The sequence below is a fragment of the Telmatherina bonti genome (genome assembly GCF_933228915.1).
Source record: "Telmatherina bonti genome assembly, chromosome: 1".
NCBI classification, from domain to species: domain Eukaryota; kingdom Metazoa; phylum Chordata; class Actinopteri; order Atheriniformes; family Telmatherinidae; genus Telmatherina; species Telmatherina bonti.
In genome coordinates this window covers 32,084,468-32,097,422 of record NC_136619.1, presented here as the reverse complement: position 1 = coordinate 32,097,422, position 12,955 = coordinate 32,084,468, and the positions used below count along the sequence as shown (strand labels likewise).

Here is a 12,955-nt window from a genome sequence, read left to right as displayed (position 1 = left end):
TATCTATCTATCTATCTATCTATTTATCTATCTGTCTATCTATTCGTCGTTCTGTCTGTCTGTCTGTCTGTCTGCCTGCCATTTACAATAAAACAGTAATAAGCTTGCTGAGGTATTCACAGAATACAGTGAATGGTTTCAATTGAAGTACGGTCTCTGAACATAAGAAGTGTAAATGTTGTGTTTGCTGTTGTAGGCAGGTGACAGCTCAAGCTTTTCACTGATGACAGTTTTCTTCTGTAACACATCGGATCAAATGAGCGAGATTTATGGCATATTTAAAGCCTTGTCTCGAGTAGGAAAAGCTGCAGCACCACTGTGGGAGCTTCACTGAATTTTAACAATTTAAAGTGTGTTTTCCTTTTATCCTCTAGGCTCTTCTCTATTACAATTAGTGAAGGGTTGTTCAGAATGCTGAACACCAGCCTCTGGATTGAGCTTTCACCTGTCTTATGCTACTGGGTCAGTGCAAATGAAGAAGAGGCAACAAGGAGAGGAGAACAGTACACTGCTATGAGATCCATGTGTAATGTTGTCAGTGACACTTGTTCTTTGCTACACTCAGATTGATTCTCCATAAATTTTCTGCTTGTCATTTTATATAGATATGAGTTTTTATATTTAGTACAAATATACATATGCATTTCATTGTAAGATATATATTCTTTTCAAGAAATTTTCTTATTGAATAATGAAGTGCAAAAGAGTGGTTCGTTCTAGGTAACCCTTTCAAATTAATGTCTAGTCAAACCAATTGAGGACCTTCTAAAGCCTTTTCACCGCCTGCACTTAATGGTATTTTAAAATCTGCAATCAAAATGGACCTTTTCCCTTCACGTCAGCAGGGCAACACTGGCCAGCAGCTGGAAAAGCTTTAATCAGTCTAAGCAATATATTTCAAGGTTGGATTTAAAGTATTTGATTGAACATGGCACAGCCCCATGTACAGGGACTAACAAATGCCCTGCTTACAACCACCTTTGTTAGAGAAAAGGCCACTGTGCGATTGTCCAAAATTAGCCTGTATCTTAGACAAACAGGTGCAAACCCTTGCTCCTCTTTCTTAGACACTCAAATCCAAGACAAGTAAATTTAGATTGCTGGCAGTGTAGTACAAATGCCACCCAAATATTTAGCAGTGAAAGATTCATCATTTTGTAATACAAAAGAAACACAAACATGTTGACAGAAACCAGGATCCAGGGGTTGTTTCCACATAAGTCATGCAACATGGTGAAGCATAATCATCATGTTCTGAGGCGCAATTTTACAAAAATACATGCATTATGTAATTTATTTTGGAAATCCCTTTTGTGGACAAATATAATGTTGGCTCTACGTAATATACTCTTTATACCAGGTCTGCAGATGGAAATAAAAGAGATAAGTTGGTTCTGAGTTGAAATGTTATGTAATTTCCATATCAAAACAGACCGTGCTTGTTGGCAGAAATATTGAGTATGGACTTTGTGAAGTCTGGCCGATGCTTTGGGCACTCTGAGTTAAAAGAATATTAAACGTCATAAGAATTTTTTATTTAATTAAGAAAGCAGTCTCCAAGTGACACGCGTACCAACACCATTCAAAACACAAGAAGTAGAAATCTCAGTAGACGTCAAGTGTGCTTGTTCATGCACACAAACTTAGTCTCTTATTCAGTCACATTTGAGACAGTTTTCATTTTTTTAAGAAGACTTTTCAATCAAAATAGGTCTTGCGCTTTTAAAGGTGGGATTTATGCCTTAGATAGTACAGTGTTTAGGTGGATCCTCATGGTTTTAATCATCTTTCTTTCATAATTCAGTTTCTAACAACAGTCAGCCACCCTTTGAAATGTACATCTGTAAGTGGGTGCATTTCATAAACAGTCCAATTTCATATTTTGCAAGAATGACTGAATTGGTCTTGATTACAGTGTTATCCAAGGTTAGAAAAGGAGAAGGGGCCATTTGAAATGTAGGACACAGCTAAGAATAGATGGCATCTTTCATGTGGTGGTTTTAGGATGATCTGTCATCATGGGGGCTCCCATCTGAGTTCTCTGTCTCCCCTTCAGAAATGGCTTGCATTGGGGCTGTGTAGAGGCGACTGCGTGTACTGTAACGACTGCTGTTTGCAACTGGGGGAATCCTGGAACGTCCTTGTCGAGATGCAGCTGACATGGACAGGGTTTTTGGGGTGAAGCTCTCAGAGTTGGCCCTTGGAAAAAGACCTGGTATCTGGATTGTTTCCAGGCCAGAAAAAGGGGGCTCTTGAAGTGTAGACAGTGAATCCTCAGCCTGTCTGACAGGCCCTTCCTGAAGAGATTCTCCTGGTGTTTTAGGAGTGATAGGACTTTTCAGAATTTCCGTGGCAGACATGCGGTAGCTAGAATCAGACCTGCTACCTTTCTTCAACAACAGAAGTTTAAACTCCTCATTAGATGTGCTGGATTTCTTAGCGCTCCGATAGATTGGCACAGGGGCTCGTTGTGATCCAACAGCATTGACTATAGAAGCTGGGAAGTTAAGTGGAGGGGCTGGAGGGACAACGCTGGTGGAGACATTGCTGGTGGTGACTGGTGCTGTAGGGCAGAGACGGGACTTCACATTTAGGTCCCCTGAATCTTTACGGCCCAAAACCTTTCTCTTGGATCTGAATGGAGAAAACACAATATAATGATCAAAATGTATGCAGCGAATGAATAGATAACAGAAATATAAAACAACAAACATACTATCAATACATCACCTGTGTATCATGGCAAACAGGTCTTCTGTTGTACGGCTCTTGTTGGGTGACGTGATAATAATATCGTCATCCACTTTGGTGTCATCCGTCAGAGGTGAGAGTGAGTTATCACTTGGAGTGGAATCTATGGCGCACAAAAAACCTATCTCATGTCATCTGGTTGTCTGATCCTTTAGTACACTATTTGTTTAGTTTTCCATTCATTCATTTAATTCATTTTTCATTGATTTTGCAAAAGGAAAGCTAAAAGAGAATTAACTCTGCCTGTTGAGTTAAATTTAAAAGCTTACCTTTACTGAAGTAATCCTCAGTGTCAGGAGTTGTTGAGTCATCTTTGCTCTCCTGTGGCTGTTGCTGATGGGCACTTCTGGTAGCACCTGATATCACTTCCTCCTCTTCTTCCTGCGCTTCGTGTCCTCCTTTCTTTGCATCGCTGATTAGGTAAGGATGCGATGTTTCTATTGTGTTACCAGGCACTTTGACTGGACTAGCCCAGGGCCCTGAGTCTAAATGAGATCCCCCAACAAATTCATATGCTGGGGGTGGAGGGTGGTCAGATCGCATGCCTCCTCTGAAACATACAGCCCTCAGTGGCTCTTTCATCTGCTCTTCCTCTTCCTCCTCATCATCTTCATCTTCATCATCATCTTGTGAGAATGAGCGCTCACCCAAAACCCTAAATTCAGAGTGTGCATGAGCTGAGTGAGTGAGCCCTCTGAACTCTGCATGAGAGTGGATATGTGTGTGTAAATCCACAGGAGAAGGGTGGGGAGCACGTGGCACTGGTCTATGTAGGGGTGAGCTGTCTTCAGAAAGGTCTGATGATGGGTCCAGCCGAGTTCTGAAGGCAGTCATAGCCCAGAAGGTTCCAGGGCCATAGCGGTCCTGTCTGAGTAGGAGACTTTCGTATGATGGAGGTCCATCAGGGTGGCGGCCAGGGGGAGTAGGCTGTGCATGTTCAGGGGAGGAGGTGTTTTCAAGACATGGTGGTCTGGGAGGTGGCCTGCGAGGAGGTAGAGGCCTAGTGTTAACAGGTGGAGGAGCCAAAGTAGAACTACTGGGGGGACATTTTGGTCTTGTCACTGTCTCTGTTCCACTTATTGTTTCCTGATGAGTTGTGGAAGTACTGTGTGGATCGGTAGATTGACTAATAGAATGGAGTGGTACAGAACGAAGAGTAGATTGAGTTATCATTGATAGATTTGAGCTGGGCGTTACTGACGCAGAGCTTAAACTTGGTAGTGGGTTGGTATTGGATGCTTCAGGAGCCAACACCTTTGTTCCAGTAGCTAAAACATTTGCAACTCTATGTTTGCTATGGTGGAGTGTGTGGATGTGGTGTGTCCGGTGGGATAGTGTGTGTCTGACGTAGCCGCCATGAAGAACATTAAGATCAAGTTGAGATGGTGGAGGTGGAAAGTCAGGGTCTTTCTTATAGCAGGTAGAAATGGAAGATCCATCTCTAGGAAAGTGCTGTAAGGAAGAGAGAGAAGACTTCCTTTCTGGTACTTTGGGCTTTCTCTTGCCAGTTGAAGGAGACAACGGTCCTGGGAAGAATGCTGCAGAAGATGAGGGCAAGGTTGATGTTGGGGTTTCTGATTGGCTGGAATAGCCACTTGATGGTGAAGCTAGGCTGGCCAATTTCTCAGGTGACCCAAGTTTGAAGTCTCCAGGTGGAAGCGGTGGACTAGTTGCCTTGATCTCTGTAGCCTGGGCAGAGGCCTGATTTGGGGTTTCTGTGGAAGAGGAAGAGCTGTCTGGTGACTTGATACACTCCATGACAGTGGTACCTGTTGCTGTGCTGGAGTTGGACATAGATGTGTACTCACCGTTGTTGGATTTGAACTCACTATTATGAAGCCACAGATCTGCATAGTCAGATTGCACAGCACCTTCATCCTTAAAAGAGTGTGTGTCTGCAGAGCTGAAGGACATGGGCTCTACGATGTCCATGGTTTGACCCAGCCCCATGCTTCCCCATGTTCCCAAAGGTTCTGCCACAAGACAGGATGTCTGTAAGGGTTCTGGGGCACCCCCAAGTTCTAGTTCCAGTTCTAGTTTAATATCTGTGGAAGACAAGGTAAATTCTTGTTCGCTAACCATCTTTGGTTGATCCTGATCTGCTTGTGTGTCTGTTCCAACATCAACACTACCACTGGTCTCCTTCAGTGAGGAGGTCCGTTTGGGTGGTGGAGGCTTGACTTTTAGTTTCCTCAGCGGTCGACATGCCTTTCCAAGAGTCATGGTGCCAACTCTGAAATCATCTGAGGACTGGGAGTAAACTCCATGAGATAATGGTGCTACCACAGTGTTGGACTGATCACAATCAGGCCCTGGGTCTGCATAGTTATACATGTATCCTCTGTAATTTTGATTACACTCTCCAAAATTCTGAGAGGAAGGGTAGAAACTCTCTGTATCAGATGAGTAATGAGAGTCAAGTTCTTTTTCAGAATTGCATGTTTTGTCACTGAAACATGTCTGATCTTCTAAACTTTGTTTTGAGGTGTATTCTTGAACTAGTCCATGGGTCTGACTCAGGTTCTGGGGTTGGTCTGGGTCTTGGTCTGGATCAGTCTGGTCTTGATCTGGAGGGTATGTCCACTCCCCCTCACTGGCCGTACTGACTCCTGCATCATCCAGTTGGTCTGTGGCTGAGGATGTAAATGAGCTTGATCTGTGGCCCTGGCCTTGGGGTCTGAGGTCAGAATGGTATGAAGGATCAAGTGAATATCCCTCATCAATGGCATTGGGCACAGTGTTGAGTGATAGCTCTGAATCACAGTGGGATGAACCTGTCAGTGGTGGAGAGGAGGGTGGAGGAATAGTTTCAGATGTTTGTGAAGGGCAGGTGGAACTGGAACCACTCCAGTTCCCACTTGATGACTGGTGATCTTCTTTGTGATCCACATGGCTGCCTAAAACTCCTGTTGTAGACACTGAATGAATTGGGCTGCTGAAAGTATCAGAACTGGAAGAGATCTCACAGCTGCCCATGTCGGCTTTGCGAGGCAGGCGAGAACGACCCCTCTCCATCCAGCTATGCTCTGGACTACCTCCTCCACTCCCTCTGTCTCTTTCGCTAGATCGCTGCAACCTTTTTAGGCTTCCAAGCTGCAGTGGCTCAGGTGCTGCCTGATCATCTGTGCTTTCTTCTTCCTCCTTCATCATCATCATTTTCATTCTTGGGCTGGGCCCTGGTGGAATAAAGTCCTCAGCTTCATAAGGGGACAATTCTTCATCTTCATCATCATCATCGTAATTGTCATCATCATCATCTTCATCACTGTCTAATAGACGTCCACCTTCTCGTGGAAGGCTGCGTGAGCGCAAGCGCCCACCATGGGCTGAAGCCATGGTGTATGTGGAGTCTGACTGGTCACCCAGGGAGGAAATGTTGCCTGTTGAGTGGGACAAAGAGGCAGGGATTCCCTGGTGGCAACGTTGAGCTCTAATGCGCCTTCTGGAGGGAGCAGCTGTGCCTGAAATGGTCGATCAGAAGAGATATTTTGGACAGAAGAGATGTTTCTTAATACATATATATATATAAACTATACCTACGGTAGGTGGTATAAATAAAAGATTTGAATAAATGGCTCGAGTTTCAGGGTGAAACTATACTAGCAGCTTTCAGATAGTTGTCCTATTTTAAAATATATTTAAGATAGATTACTAAAGCATTAGCTGAAAACTATTCACAGAGAAGTCAAAACATTTAATTTAGTTCCCGTTCTCCAAAATAATGTAATTACTATCCCCCAATATTTAGAAACATACATGCAATGAGAAAATCATCTGTCTGGCAGCCAGAGTCACGAGTATGATGGAGACGGCCACTAATTGAGATGTCTTCTTGACAGAGAGAGAGTTGGTGTGGGTTGGCATGGATGATCACTGTGCGCTCTCTTGCTACAGGTGATTCATCTGAGTCTGAAAGCAAAGGAAAAGAGCAGATCCAATTTACAGAATATTACATCCAAAAATGGTCTTTACTGCATTAAAGTAAATACTAAGTAAGCAAATACTTTGCTACATTACTACTATCATATACCCATGTCTTGTTGTACTCTTTTGGGAATTCCTGTGATTGTTTTCCTTCTCCTCAGCTTCCTTCTCCTTTGAAGAACGGACTGGGAATGGACTAGAGAGCAACGAGCACTGGCTTCCCTGTCGAAACCAACTCCTGGATGCATAACAGAGAAGCCATTAGGACCATATTATGAAAACAAAAACAAAGCACAATATATACAAATCCAATTAAAATTTAGACACCCCAACTCATTAATTTGTAAATCAAATAGTCATTCCTAAACTTTTTGCTGGTTTTATTTGATTGCCTATTTCCATCAAGTCGGGTAGTTAGGATTCCTGGTTTTCTTTATAGGTGTTCTGTGTTTGGCACATTGTTTGTTCTGTCATAACTTATCAAGGCCAGTCAAGCACATTTAATTGGCTTTTAAGTTTACCTGTGACATTAATTGGAATGATACATGAGGAGATGGCATGAGAATCACCGGATGCCTTCTGATCCGTTGGTGGGATATTTTCCTTTGACCAGTTTGTCTGTTTATTTTGGGTCAAAGGGGCACTAGGGGCTGAGGCCTTGGCTCTATGACCAGCCAAGACTTCAACATTTTCATCCTCCCCTGTAGAGGTAGCCTGTGAAAAAAAACAAAGAAGCGTGAGAATACTTGTGGTATGTTTTAGCTTTCTCCCACAATGTAAATTTTAAAAAGCTATAGCTATATGTACCCATTACAAGGGGAATGTGTACCAGAAAATTACCTAAATTTCCTGGTACACAGGAAATTACATATTCACTAACTTTAGATACAGTTTAAAGTTAGTGAATATGTAATGAAAGAAACATTAGAACATTAGAACGAAGAAAAAAGCAAAATAACTATAAACAACAATGACTAACAAGCACAGAGGATAAAGTTGAGCAATACAAATGCTTAATACCTTTCTATTCCATGGAATGAAGATGCAACCTTCAATAGTGTCAAGTGAGTAAAAGCACTCAAACTATGAAAACAAAATACAACAAAAGAAAATGAAAAACAGATGATGTGACATAAATAAAAGAAACAATAAATAATGCAAAATAAAATAATTGAGGGGAAAAACCCAACAGGTGATTGATGAATAATGTTAATTTTTTTTTTTTTTTTTTTTTAAATCACTTTATTTTGACTATGTTCCATCACTGCTTATGCAGATTTAAATGTTCTTTGTGCTTTTTTGTCACCCAAATATTTTTTTTAAAAATGAAGATATAAGGTTTTCTCAAAATCTTGCACTCGTATATTAAGAAAAACCTGATGTCAAACCCTTTCTGTTTTTTTACCTTTCTTTGGATCATCTGAATGTCTGTCTCTTGACCTGGTCTCTCCTGTTGGTGGGGAAAAGACAAATTAAAACACGCATAGTAAAGCAGACACAGGCAAAAAGAATACAATAACTGTACTTACTTTTTTCTGTATGGTCTGAATCTCCGTTTCTCTCATAGTCCTCTCCTTCAGAAGTTTCAGAAAGAGAGAAACTGAGGTCAGCATCATTAAAGAACAAATACAAAAGCAGTGATTGTAAATAGGTGGGTTTGTATGATATACAATTTTCAGCGATGGGGATATGTTAAAATATGCAGAAAGAAGTGTCTGCTTTACCTTCTTCGGTTGGTAGTCCAACTCTCGTTCTCTTTCTGCTCTTTCTTGCTGCATGGCAACATCAGAGTGAAATACTATGAGTTTATTTGACCACATTTAATAACAGTAAAAGCTGTCAATAAAAATGGATAAAAAAAAACAAAACAACTCTTGTCTCTCCAAAATCCAATGTGACATATGCAGTACTCTTCCTGTTTAGCAATGGACAGCTTGGACAGTTTAATTGTCCAAGCTGTATGCATTCATGTGATAGAATTATTGGCTGCCTGCCCAGCCTTAAACATTAAATTAGCCCAGTTTATTTTAGGCATGAAAGTGGAGATATCTCAGGGATAAAGGATGGACGTGAATAGGATAGATGTGATTTTTATGACAGGTAGATCTTTTTAAGCAATATTTGATACATTTTCACATAAGCAAATATTACACTTATTCATTTATGATCATTACAATTTCAAACATTTTGCATGGATATTTCTTTAATGTTTGTGAGGGTAAGGTAAAAGCAAGAAACCATTAAATTTTGGTTGCAATCCAAACAATTTCCTTACAATTTAGAGATTGGCCATTAACCTCGGTGAAGGACAATGTTACTCTGACTACTTTTACTTAATAGAAGGAGAAGAACACATCATAGTGTCTCTTATGTAAAAGGTTTTTTATACTGATTTTCATTCTGCCTCACAAAATAAACAGTTTTCGGCAAACTGCCTAGTTATTGGTCAGTCATGAAATACATCCATTGTTCACGTTATATTGTCACATTGTGTTGACCTTACCGCTCTTGCCAGGCGACTTCTCTGTTGCCGGCGTATGGTGTGTGGTGAGGGGAAGGTGGGCATAGGGGGTGCAACTGAGATTGAGATGGTGACCCGATTTCTTTCCCGACTTGAGGACCGCTGTTGCTGTTGTTCATCTGCGCAACCCAAACAAACACATATAATTTGCACATTGCATCCATTTCACTCACATAGTATTTTGCAGCTGTGCAGCCTGGAGGAACCTGACTCAGCCACTCACCTTGGTGCAGAGCTCTGAGACTGAGCTGAGCATTTCTGTGTAGCTCCTCCAGACATGGTGGTCGGGTGCACGGGTGAAATACGTTGTGTTGCTGATGCCATGGAGCCTGATAGTGAGCTGACAGCTTGCTTTCTATATCCAGGTTTGACACCGCTACAGGGAGACATAAAAGAGATGGGACATATCAACAGGAGATATTCTGAGGAGACTTTTTTCATTACATTTTAACTAGATTTTTGTGTCTCATATTGTCTATCCATGCATTCATCCATCGATGCATCCATCCATGCATCCAGCCATCCATCCATCCAGCCAGCCAGCCAATCAACCATCTTTTAATCCCAACTAGCCAAGAAGCAGGACACACCCTTGACACTTCACCAGTCCACTGAAGGACCACCACAAAAAGAAAACAACCATCCATGCTCGCATATCCTCTTTTAGAGATACTTTAGAGTGACAAATTAACCCAACACGCTTGTTTTTGGACTGCGGAAAGAAGGACAATAATAAACAGTTAGCTCAGTTTTAAATGTGAAATCTTTTATTACTTCTATTTTGCTCCGATGGAACATATTGAAAAACATGTAAAACATCCAGTAAGAATGACTTTAAATTAATGACAAATTAGTCAACTGAAATTACCTCCCATCCATCTATTGCATTTATCTCTAAGCATCTCCATCTCTTTCTCTGTTTAAAAAAAAAAAAAAAAAAAGCGGAAAGTAAACTGTAATGCCCCCAGATCCAAACCAGGTTTTACAGTTTACCTGAAGGTAATACACTGGTATTACATTAATGTCTGCAAACACATAAAAGTATGATAAGAAAAAACAACAACAAAACAAACAAAAAAAAAAAACACCCCATAATGCTATAAATTTGTGTGCAAAAATATTTGTGAAATTTAAACATGATGAATTCCTGTTTTCTTTATTTGACAATGATGACAAGGTGATGATATGCCAGTAGATGGCAGCTAAACCTACCTCATACTCTATGCACACCTGCAGATCACTGTGATTGTCTGCCCTTCATCTTTATTGCCTCTAAAATGTCTTATACAAAAACACAGGAACCTCTGTTATCATGACTGAGATGGAACTGTCTTAAGTTAGGATGAGGAGAAAGAAGGAGGCTGATTATCCATTCTGCTTATCTGTTCACAGTGCTTCTTTAGCCTTATTCATGAATCCTATTTCCCCTCTTTTAACTTGATATTCAACAGGCAATTGTGTCCTTGAAAGACACACTATACATCAGTAACCAAGCAACCTTTCATTACTCATCAAGGCTTTTAGTCTCCTCCAATGAAATTAGTGAGCTCACATCAGCAGCTTTTGCCTGTTTAAAATGCAGGTTTAAAGAAGCTCATTTACACAAAATAAACAGTTACACTGCCTTCTGTACTAAAGACAGTAAAATTTAGCATTCCACTCCAAATAGTTATTAACATTAAGAAGTTGAAATAACTTTGAAATAAATAAAGAAATAGAACAAAATGTATTTGAGAAAAAAATACATGTAGGACTTCTTTAATATAATACATTTTTCACTTTATAACTTAGTTTATATTCTAAAACTTTGAGATTTAATTGAAAACAATTTTGGGAGATCATTATATTATTTTCATAGAGCTAATCTCCTTTTTAAACTCCTCATTAAAACCAATTTATTTAACAACATACCTTCTCGTATTGGATTGTCAATATTTTGCCACAGCAAACTTCCAAATTTGTAGCACTATAAGTGACTTTTGTACTAGTTTCAGGTTGGAAATTTAAAGAGGTTAAATGTCAAAACTGCACATAAAACACTGCATAGTCCAAATTTCCTAATTGCAAAAATAAGAGTCAAGGAAGATTTCCCTTGCTAACAAAGCAATAACATGATTCAGTTTATTTAAGTTATTAAGTTTTTAGCCACACTATATAAAAAATGTGGTTCTTTCACAACTACCCAAGTCCAAGGGCACATTTACAATGTGGTTGTTTGCTTGGGAGCCAGGGGTCTTGATTCGCTTGCAAACAGACTATCCAACAACCAAACAGCAAGTGATGTCTGACAGATGAAGAAGGTAGTAATGCAGATTACTGTTCAGGTAGGAGGAAAAGGAAAACCAACAACATTTTTTCAGAAAATGTATGTACCACAGTAAATTAGGATTCCCGAGACCAGAGTCCTGTAAAGGTTCAAGTTTTACCAACCTGAAAGCACACAAATCCATTAAAATGACCAAGCCCGACCTGTTATCTCCTGTTGAAACCTGGACTCGACTTGACCATTTATGTATAACTTGACCCACACATTAAGACATTACATTATTGTGAAGCCCTCCTTCATTATATTAATTTAATTTATTCATTCTTATATGTCATTTGATTGTATTGTTTTGTAGTTTTTATATAAAAGGAAAAGATGACAACACAATAAATAGACAAAACAATAAATAAATAAGCAGAACTAAATTGTAAGAATTTTTTTCTTTAACTTGTAAAATATTGTACTGAACTATTCAATTAAATTAAGTTTTATTTGTACTGCACCACTTCAAAATAATACCATCTCATATATTTTAATATGGCACTCATGTCATTCTGTCTTCTGCCAAGCTTTCTGTGATATTCATTCTTGAAATGACATTGGCCACCATTCACTCCTATCTAATAAAGATGATTTTCTAACCAAGTTTTTTTGTTTCAATTTCCTCAAACTTAAATGAATAAATGCATTAGTTAAACAACAGTGATAAAAATAAGCAACACTTTCTTTCTTAAAGTCTGACAGTATACCCCTCTATTCCTATGTTATTTGATTAATTAACCTTCATTGAAATTATCCCTTTTTTAAATTAGTGCTTTATAATTGTAATGAATAAACTCTTTTGTACAAGCTATTTTTTCCACAAAGTATGAGACCAGTAAGCCATACTTCATATATTACATGGGAAATTCTTTGCCATTTCAAGTATATTGTGTCCATCAGCATGTCCTGATGTTCAGACAAATTATCATGACCAACAGAACACAAGAGTTTCTATTTTTGGAGCAGTGACACATATTAGATTCCCTCTGTCACATTAAACTGACAAAGAAAAGTGTGGATTTAGTTGACAAACCATCTGAAATACCAATTTCAAAAGAGTTATCGATGAACAGAGAATGGGCTCTAAAAAGTATGAGCCTAAATTGACCGCAAAATACACTGTTGATTACTTCAAGAGGTGCAAGCTGAAAGTTTTGCCATGACTCTTTTTAACACTTGACTTTCACATAAAATGCTGTGTATAGATTTCAAAAGAACCATGTGAAACTAATGGAAATGCTCTGGATGGCTTACATGAATATTTTTCTGCCCACATCTTAAGGGTATGCAGATGGAGAAAACTAGGAGGAGAACTTAGAGACACCTGGAAAGAACCTCTTTGTGAAAGGACTTTAGGCCTAAGCTGCTCTCTCATTGCATTATAATACAGATCCATAGTAATTTTCCAAATCACCCAAAATTATGATACTAAATAAAAGAATTTGTAAAGT

General features: G+C 39.5%; 1 protein-coding gene across 1 annotated transcript in view; it reads right to left on the bottom strand.

The window, feature by feature from the left end:
- Positions 1 to 2,000: 2,000 nt before the first annotated feature.
- The window catches only part of nhsb (Nance-Horan syndrome b (congenital cataracts and dental anomalies)), a gene marked incomplete at both ends in the record, with an annotated part of 49,962 nt that continues 39,007 nt past the window's right edge, over positions 2,001 to 12,955 (bottom strand). Inside the window, 12 exons of the mRNA XM_079239784.1 lie at positions 2,001 to 2,634; positions 2,731 to 2,854; positions 3,021 to 6,212; positions 6,508 to 6,660; positions 6,782 to 6,913; positions 7,197 to 7,389; positions 7,696 to 7,758; positions 8,081 to 8,125; positions 8,205 to 8,249; positions 8,400 to 8,447; positions 9,179 to 9,315; positions 9,420 to 9,572. Coding sequence (XP_079095910.1) covers positions 2,001 to 2,634; positions 2,731 to 2,854; positions 3,021 to 6,212; positions 6,508 to 6,660; positions 6,782 to 6,913; positions 7,197 to 7,389; positions 7,696 to 7,758; positions 8,081 to 8,125; positions 8,205 to 8,249; positions 8,400 to 8,447; positions 9,179 to 9,315; positions 9,420 to 9,572 — 4,919 coding nt within the window. The remainder of the gene's footprint in view (positions 2,635 to 2,730; positions 2,855 to 3,020; positions 6,213 to 6,507; positions 6,661 to 6,781; positions 6,914 to 7,196; positions 7,390 to 7,695; positions 7,759 to 8,080; positions 8,126 to 8,204; positions 8,250 to 8,399; positions 8,448 to 9,178; positions 9,316 to 9,419; positions 9,573 to 12,955) is intronic.